Genomic DNA, 9,599 nt, shown 5'->3' with positions numbered 1-9,599 from the left:
AAATCATAAGCTTTATCTTTAAGATTTGTTTGGAGTAAATTCAGGTAGATTAATAAAAATATATATGATTAACGCTAATCTTCATACTCAATTATATGAACTGTGTATTGGATGGATTGCTTGTCTATATTTGGGCTGAGTTAAGAAATTGGGCTTCAATTGTAGCAAAGCTAAATTCAGCTTATTATTTTATTCTTGTCCCGATTCGGCACGGCACCTTATCTACCCTTTTTCCTACTACTCGTCGCTCTCCTTCGAGCCCAGAGCAAAACCCTCGGAGGCTCCGCTCCACGTCTCCTACGATCTCCTTGGCCTTTCTGGGCTTCGATTCGTTGGGGTTTTATCGCGCCACTTTCATCCGAAGTTCAATCGCTAGTGGTAATCGCAATCTTATCCAGAATGTGCGATTTTTTTTTTTTACGAAAAAAAAGAGTATTCTTATTTCGGGTCTTGTTGCTCGTGAAGTATTTTTCCGGTGGAATTTTTTCATCTTTTTGGTTCATATGTGTCATGTCGATGGCTGAAATCTCTAGGCCGATAGGTTATGGCGGCGCAAGTTCCGCGTGAATGGACTGGGATCCAGCAGTTCCCTGTTGCTACGCAGAACAAATTACATGAAATATTAGGAAAATTAAAGCTAGAGGTTCTTCTCTCTTAATATCACACTTTAATAGAGGATTCTCCTTTATTTTTACTCTTTTTGATTAATTTCTATTTCCTGTTTGTTTTCTCTAGAATGCAAGCACCTTGACAATTCTGTTGATGGGAAAGGGCGGAGTGGGGAAGTCATCCACTTTGAATTCCATCTTAGGGGAGAGGGTGGCAACTGTTAGTGCTTTTCAGGTTTGTCTTTTTTGCTTCAATGCTGGTTTAATATTAGTTGTCTGTATACTGTCAATTTATTTTATGCTTTTGCAGTCTGAGGGTTTGAGACCTATGATGTGCTCTCGGACTAGGGCAGGTTTCACCTTGAATATCATAGACACTCCAGGGCTTGTTGAAGGTGGATATGTGAACGAACAGGCTATTGAAATCATAAAAAGGTGTGTACCCAATCAATGTTATTACCCAGAAGGACACAAACTATATTTTGTAGGTTAAAGGTGTAGGAGTTGCAAATCGCATTTGATTAGAAGAATGAAATCTCAATATTTTGATTATTTTTCTATTGGATAATATCTATAATCTGCTTTGAGCCTCTCTTAGTAATTGAAATTTAAATTCTTGAACTATCTTTAACCATAATAGCATTATATCTATAGGAGATAACATGCATAGCTCAGAGGAACCTGTTGCGATCAGGACATTAGTTCAGTTCTTATTTCTATTTGGCTATTATTTTTCATCTTTTCTAAGCAGATGACTAAGATTCTAAAAATAAAATGTGAGTGTGATGTGTTCGACTCATTGCATTCTCATATGCATGTCATATTCAGGGGCATATGTTTTTTTTTTGATAATCAAGTATCTAGTTCTTCGAACCGATTAAGTCCTATAAGTGGCTGGCTCGGCCCCACGGAAAGTTTCCGCTAGCCATTAGGGTAAATTTGAAAGTGCACGCAGCTCCTTGCTTAGCAGCCAACGCCCTAGATTTTTCACCCCACGGGAGAAAAATGTCTGCAGTGCGCCGTAGTTGGGAATCGAACCATAGGTGCTTGGTTAATCTGTCAAGCACCTTACCATTGCACCATTGTTCGGCGATGGGGCATATGTCGTTAATGTTTAAAAATGTTAAAATTATTTATATTAATAAAAATATAATATATAAAAGAAGTGTATGGATCAACCTATCCGTAATTTTATAAAACAACCAACTATTATCCCATTAGGTGGGGTCGGCTTTATGGATACTTTTACGCCATTGAACTCTATCTGCTACTATATCATTATTTATATTTAAATAAATTTTATCTTGTTTAATTGTTTCTAACTAAGTCTTTTGATCTTCTTCTCTCTCCTTTAATGTGTTTGTCATAGTTTCACATCGCATAACTGAAGCATTTATTGATCATCTAAGTACATATCCGTACCATCTTAAACATGTCTTTCAAAGTTTTTCTCCAATACATGCAATTCTGACTTTCTCTCTAATGTTTTCATTTCTTATTCTGTCCATCCTCGTATGCCCACACATCCACTTTAATATCTTCATCTCTGCAACTCTCATTTTCTGCTCATGTACTCGAGTCATAGTCCAACATTCAGCTCCATATAACATAGTAGGTCTAATCGTGGGTTTGTAAAACTTTCTTTAAGTTTTAGAGATACTCTACGGTCACATAAAACACCCGACGATCTCCTCTATTTCAGCTATTCTACTTGTATTTTATGTAAGACATCTCTCTCAATTCTTTTATCGTTTTGCAAAAATGATTCTAAATATTTAAAGTTCTCGGTTCCGGGCAACTCATTATCTCCTATCATAACAATTGTCTCATTACGTCTAATATTGCAAAACTTAAATTCCATGTATTCTGCCTTTATTTTACTAAGTCTAAAACCTTTCTCTTTTAGTGTTTTCCGCCGAGATTCTAGTTTAGCATTTACCCCTTCATGTGTTTCATCTACCAAAACAATATCATCTGCAAACAATATGCACCACGGTATGGTCTTGAATGTGTATAATGAGTTCGTTCATAATTCATGTACATAGATAGGGACTTAGAGCTTATCCTTGATGTAACCTATCTTTATTAGAAATGCTTCAGTTACTCCGCCCGAAGTCTTTATTTTGGTCATTATATCCTCGTACATATCCTTAATTAGTTCAATATATGTTACGATAACACCTTTATTTTCTAGAATTTTTCATATAATTTCTCTGGGATTCTATCGTAAGCTTTTTCTAAGTCAATGAATACCATGTGTAGATCTTGTTTTTGCTCTCAATATTTTTTAATTAGTTGTCTAAGATGTATAACTTCTATTGTCGATCTTTCAAACATGAGCCCAAATTAATTTTCGATCATCGTGGTCTCCTTCCTTAATCTTTTTTCTATTTATTTTTTTTCAAATTTTTATTGTATGGCTCATTAGTTTAATAGCCATAATTTTATATAAATAACAATGTTCTAAAATTCACTAGTCGGGCGTCAGACCAGCGCTTAGGCCACCTAGGTGGGGATTGGGTGCCGCTAGGCAGATTTTTCTGTATCAACATAATTTATATAATAAATCACATATTATAACTCTAACACAATAACATCAAATTTAAAATGAGTTCAAAATTATACAATTAATAAAATATCATTAGACAAACTCAATATCATCGGACACTCAACATTAAATTTATTCTACTTCTCTATAATTTTTAACAACTTGTTCTTCATCGGACACAAACTCAATATCATCATTGTGATCCTCCTCTTCTTCGGACGTAAAACCATTCTCGTGAAGTTCTCTCACTTTAGAGCTTCTTCGGAGTTGTAGATTTTTATCTGCTCCATTTGCTTCATTAATCATTTGCCATGTGAGCACAAAACCTAGTTCAACTTCATCATCTTCTCCACCATCTACAATCCAAACTTGTGCATTTGAAGCATCTTTTGCAAGAAGGACATCGACATTCCTTTCTTTTTCTCTTTTTTATTTGTTAAACAATCTAGCATTAAATTGGACAAATACTATTTTATTCAATTTGTTGACATTTAACCTATTTCTTTTCTTTGTATGAATCTAAAAAAAGAGAGTAAATATTATAGATAGTAACATGAATATAAAACTTTAAAAATTAATACTTTACTTTAATTAAAGACTTAAAGTTTAAAACTTACTCTTTCGAAGGCACTCCAATTTCTTTCACACCCAGATAAACTTGTAGTTGATGAAAGTATCCTCAACCACTCTTTGTAAGTTGGGTGTGTGAGCACCGTATGTACTTCACCATGCACATGGATCAAATGTACCATAATTTTTTTCACATACTTTTGCTATCAGTGTTTTTTCAAATAACGCAGTCTTGTTTCTGTATTTTACAAATCCCTTGATAATAATTGTATCTTGTAGATCTAACTCATTGGCATGCAAAATTTTCATACATTAAAAAATCCCTGTCGTGACCTCCTCATAAAGAGCAATAGAACTATCTTTATAGTAAAAATAGAGATTCAACCAAAATGCAGTGGTATGCAATGATGTATCAAGTCTATCCTTCATTTTTGACTCAATAATCACTATGATAGGTTGATAGTTTGATTCCACGTTGTTCAGGGTCACCTTATGTCTTCTTTAGTGTGAAGAAGCTCCCCATATAGAAACCTTATGGATGACTTTCTATCTCCATTTACCCATCGAAGAACTCTTATCAAGGAGTAGATATTTTCAAATAAAGTGTCACACCGTTCTAAAAACTTATGCTCATCATAGTAGAGTAAGCCAATTTTCCTTTGTTTGTTTTTGACCATTTATATTTCTCCCACATATCACTTGTAAACTTGACCCTATTTTTTTCATTCAAACTTTATAATGTGAGGAAATTTGATGCAAACCTGGTAACTCCCGGACTATATCTCTCATCTTCGTGAAACTTCTCATCAATTTATGGCGAGCATAAATGAAAATGGTAAAAGACTTGGCTTGCTTAATAACCATTTTATATTGTGGAAGCCTGTCAATACTTTCAAGCATGAGATTGTGAATTGCACATGAACTCCAAAAGATCCCAGGCCTCTTTTCTCTCATTAATTTATCTGCAACCATATTGTTGGTGACATTATCTGTTACAATCTGTACAATATTATGAGCTCCTACTTGTTCAATACATTTATCAACATACTCAAAAATAAGTTCAACTGTATGTGCTTCGTCTGAAGACTGTTAAGATGTTTCTTTTTTTCTATCACTCCATGCATCTGTCATGATTGAGCAGTCATTCTTTGCCCATTCTTTTTCATGTTTCTTCAGCGATTGCTATCTCCCTAAGTTGATATTGAGTTGGAGGCTTAAATCCAAGTTCAAATTGACCCACTGCCTCCATTAGTTGCTTGAAGCTATAATTATTAATAACATTGAATGAGATTTCATTTTCATAAACCTATCTCCCAACATATTGTTGAACTAATTGAGTTCTCTCTTTGAAAAGAGTCTCATTTATATTTGTTTGGCGAAACACTTACTCCCACTGGAACCTACATTTTTTGGAGCAATTACCTATGTATATCTATCCATGGGGCCAAGTGGAAGAGGTTTTTTAATTCCATCTATCATTTCAAATTCAGGACCTTTTTCATCTAGAGAAATAGTCACCTCTATTTTACAATTTTGTTTTTTCATTATTTTATTCTTCTTTCTATTCCTCCCGTCTAAAATAGTCTATTTGTACTTATTTTTAACTTCTTGAAATGCTTTTCGACAGCCAGATACATTTTTAGGTATATTTGTTGTGTGCTCCTTAATCCTATATGCTCCCTTGACATCGTTTTTTTTACACAACTTACATTTAATTTTGTCAAGGTTCTTAGGATCAGTCAGCATCCCAAACTCCCATTCAATGTCATTTGACTCTCTTAAGAATTCCTAATTCGGGTTGAGTGACGGATGTCGTCGAAGATGGATTGCTTGTCATTGTAATTGTGATAACATGAAAAGTGATTTAAGAATAAATTTAGGATATAAATCAGTAAAAAAATATTAATATAAATTACTAAAAAAATATTGTCAGAATATAAATGTGATTTATATGAATTAATAAATTTTAGTAGATTTTTTTAACATTTTAACTATAAAATTATGAATATAAATATGATTTATATGAATTAATAAAATATATTAGAATTTTTTGTTTTAAATATAAAATATCAGAATATAAATTAATTAATAATATTCATTAGAATTTTTAAATTTTAAATATAATATTATTAAAATATAAATAACTTTATATAAAATTTATAAAAATATTTTAATTTTAAATATATTTTTTATATAATTTATTGGGATAATTAAGGGTGTATAAAAGTCTATTCAAATTATCCTATTTAAGTGAGAAATTGTTGAATTAAATAAATAATAAATAAGTTAAAAAAATCATTGCGAGGCTGTGTTGAACGCGACGTGGCATGATTGTGCTGAACTCCGGCGGCGGCGGGTCATTCCCGGACACGTCTGTGGTTGTCAGACGAGTTGCCGGAAGCTTCCAGTGGCACTGGACGCTTCACTAAAGACTTTCGGCAGTGCCAAAAGCTGTTAGCGACTCGTCTGGCAGCACCAGACGCATCCTGCGACATTGGAAGCGTCGTGGGAGGTGAAAAAAATTGCATAAAATAAATTTAAAAACTTACCAATCGTCGAGCTCTTCCGGAGGAGGCGAGAGGCCGTTGGGGCAGTCGAAACAGCATAAGATTGAATAGGGATTTAGGACTTTAAATGGAAAAAAATAAAAATAAAAATAAAATAAAATCTGAAATTTCCGCAACGCCTAGGCGGCTGGGCTGCCTAGGCTTGCCGCCCAGCACCTTTCCGGTGCGGCATGCTGGCCGCCGAGCTCCTAGGCGGCCGCCTAGGGCACATTCTAGAACACAGATAAATTATATAATTATGCTATATAATACATAATAAACAACGATCTATATTGATGTAGAATAAGATATCACATGCATATGATTCAACCCTTGAAAAATAAATGTTGAAGTTGAACATTTACAAGTTCTCAAACCAAAAATGAGGACAAGAAAAACAGCACAAAAGCCAAACTAGTGTTTCTATTTGATTTACTTTGATTCAGACTTTTTGGAATGAACCATTGTTTATATTTTTGGCTTTTCTTAGAGGTCAGCCACATATACCCTGCCTACTGAATCAAATTGTATTGGGTGATCGCATATGCATGCTATATGTGATGGGTCCCCTGCAACATATGTATATGAGTCCACCTAGATCACCTTTTAGGATACTGCGATAATGAACTACCTACCTCCTCTTCTTGTAATGATGTTCCATTTTCGTTTTCTTTGAAGTTTTTTATTTTCATATTAGAAGATTTATTCTGATAGGATTATTGGTTACTTATATCCTCATCATGTCTTTAGCCACTTTAACTTATTGCTTTTATTGTTTCTGCCAAAACAATTCAGGTTTCTCTTGAACAAAACTATTGATGTTCTTCTATATGTGGACCGGTTGGATGCATATAGAGTGGATAATTTGGATAAGCAAGTTATCAAAGCTATCACTGACACATTTGGGAAGAGAATTTGGCAAAGGTCTATTGTTGTTTTAACTCATGCACAATTATCTCCACCAGATGGTTTGAGCTATGATGAATTCTTCACCAGACGATCAGAAACACTATTGAAATGCATTCGCATGGGTGCCCGAATTAAGATGCAAGAGTTTGAGGTATAAAGTTCTCATTTATTGTATGTCTTAAAATCTTTCCTTTTTTCCTTGGCAACTATTACTGTGTGTTTATGCTGTCTTGACAAATTTACAGAAGTTAGCGTTCAGTAACATATTTATCAGCTCCTAAATGATTACATTATATTATTCATTCCTCTCTGCAAATGGTAAAATTCATTAAAAACTAAATAATCTAAAAATGCTTCATGGTAATAAAACACTGATTTGAATGGTTCCTTCCATCTTTGTCTTCATATCAGGCAGTTGCCAACATGAATTTTGTTTGCTTGGAGAAATTGTCATTTAACATTATTTAGTGCCATACCAACAGTTTGATCTTGTCTTGCCTCTTTTTATTTCAAAGGGGACTGTTTGCATATGCAATTTGAGTAGTTTGACTCAAAACAAACGTATAATTATATATTTTATATCTTATCCAACAAGTATAGACTGTCTTCAATGAGCATCATGGGCATTTCATGTCATCGTCCAAATTTTGCATTTGTTTCAGTGGTTTTGCTGCTACTCGATTTCCAACAAGAACAATAGGTTGGAGTTACTAGTGATTTTGGGCTCTGCTGGCAAGTTTCCAAGTCTAGCAATGTGCTTCCTTACTTTTCCTTTGATGTGTATGTATAAGCTTTTCTGTCTGTCTGTTTGGACAAATCTGATATCCTTGGATTTGTTCAGGGTTTTATTCTGGTTATATTTAGTTGGCCTAACTCATTCTGTGATGTCACCTAGTCCAAGTATCCGTACTTAGATATTTTTCATTTTTTTTTTCTCTTGCTAGGATTCTCCCATTCCTGTTGCCCTGGTTGAAAACAGTGGGAGATGCAATACCAATTCTGACGGGGAAAAGGTTTGTTGATTTTTTTTCTCTCTTCATATTGTGTGTGACTTGTGTCATCTTTTACGACTTGAAGTCAAGACCACTCCTAAGTAACTTTGACAATTATCCATGTAGATTCTGCCTAGTGGTATTGCTTGGATTCCAAATTTGGTTGAAGTAGTCACAACAGTAAGTGCTAAAGGGAGCAAGCCTATAACAGTCGACCAGAAGCTGATCGAGGGCCCCAACCCAAACGAGAGGGGAAAGTTCTTCATTCCTCTTATACTAGCATTTCAGGTCATCTTTGTACATTAACCTAATGTAGACATAGATGAAATTTGACTATGAAAGTTAAAAACTCAGAGATTTATCATCCATATTTCAGTATTTCTTCATCATCAAAGGTATTCAGCGGACTATCAAGAGAGATATTGAAACAGAAAAAAGGCCAGCTTGGGAGACATGGGCATCCCAGAAGGCAGATAGATTCTGAGTTAGATCAGGGACATGGTTATTGTGAATGTGATAGATACACTGATTCTGCTGCGTGCATATATTTTTATTATTTCCTTTTGTCTCTACTTAATATGTAATTATTGTTTCAGGCGGAATATTGGATTCATTTACTACCTTCAGCTTTTCATGTATTGTTGGTCTACTTTTCCTGGGGCTGCTACAGCAGTCAAAATGATGATATGCAGTCCTGACTTGAAATGAATTTTGTTCCTCTAGTGCTTGGCAAAAGGATTCTTCAAGATATTTTTTATTTTTTATTTTTTATTTTTTTGTCCATAGCTCTAATGAGTGTTCTTATACAAAAAAAAAAAAAATTTATAATCTTCATAAACCAAAAGGGACTGTATGTACCACATGAGAACTGATTTTCTAAAATTGGATGGCTGTGATTAACTGATTAAACGGATTTGACTCGGTCACTGTGCCAATTAGTGGCCCAACAATGAAGCGCAAAAGGCTCAACAAAACCAGCACAAAAGACCCAACAAAACCATCCGATGATCTACCAACAATTAAGCACCAACGATACTTATGCAGCCGATCGAAAGCGACCGCTTGTGGTGGACGCTTTTGTCCCCGACACGAAGCCCCGATCCAAGCTTCCTCGCCTCCCTCCGATCGTCCACGATGCCTCGCTAATGCATCTGTCGATCCGTTTGCAGCGGAGGGGGAGGCAGATTCCTCCCCCAATGGAATTAAGTGAGATATGTCACGAATGGAATGCGACTAGAAGCTCTGGGTTAGGCGCTGCACTAAACGAGGTCCACCGGATTACTAAGTGGCAATGTAGGATTCAGCGCCCATGTTGTTGGGTTCAATCAAAGTTTCACGTCGGAAACATTTGATAGAAATCATGAGTTTAAAAGAATGTAGGATATATACATTGGTATAAGGTCTTTTGGACAGGGATGAAGTCAGG

At 35.0% G+C, this 9,599-nt stretch overlaps 1 protein-coding gene across 3 annotated transcripts; it reads left to right on the top strand.

Moving 5' to 3' along the window:
- Positions 1-218: 218 nt before the first annotated feature.
- Positions 219-8,908, top strand: LOC122032345 (translocase of chloroplast 34, chloroplastic-like). 3 transcript variants are annotated; one of them, XM_042591626.1, is made up of 9 exons: positions 219-378; positions 542-643; positions 736-843; positions 919-1,043; positions 7,068-7,196; positions 7,269-7,332; positions 8,126-8,194; positions 8,300-8,461; positions 8,550-8,908. In XM_042591626.1, exons 2-9 carry the CDS (start codon positions 545-547, stop codon positions 8,655-8,657), a joined length of 864 nt encoding a protein of 287 aa, XP_042447560.1. In that variant the 5' UTR covers positions 219-378; positions 542-544; the 3' UTR covers positions 8,658-8,908. The 3 variants fall into 3 exon arrangements, with proteins under 3 accessions (XP_042447560.1, XP_042447558.1, XP_042447559.1); XM_042591624.1 differs by having other exon boundaries at positions 220-378; positions 7,068-7,332; XM_042591625.1 differs by having other exon boundaries at positions 222-378; positions 534-643; positions 7,068-7,332.
- The last annotated feature ends 691 nt before the right edge of the window (positions 8,909-9,599 follow it).

Source organism: Zingiber officinale, chromosome 11A (genome assembly GCF_018446385.1).
Source record: "Zingiber officinale cultivar Zhangliang chromosome 11A, Zo_v1.1, whole genome shotgun sequence".
NCBI lineage: Eukaryota > Viridiplantae > Streptophyta > Magnoliopsida > Zingiberales > Zingiberaceae > Zingiber > Zingiber officinale.
The sequence above is the reverse complement of the archived record's forward strand: the minus strand, read 5'-3'. Positions and strand labels throughout refer to the sequence as shown.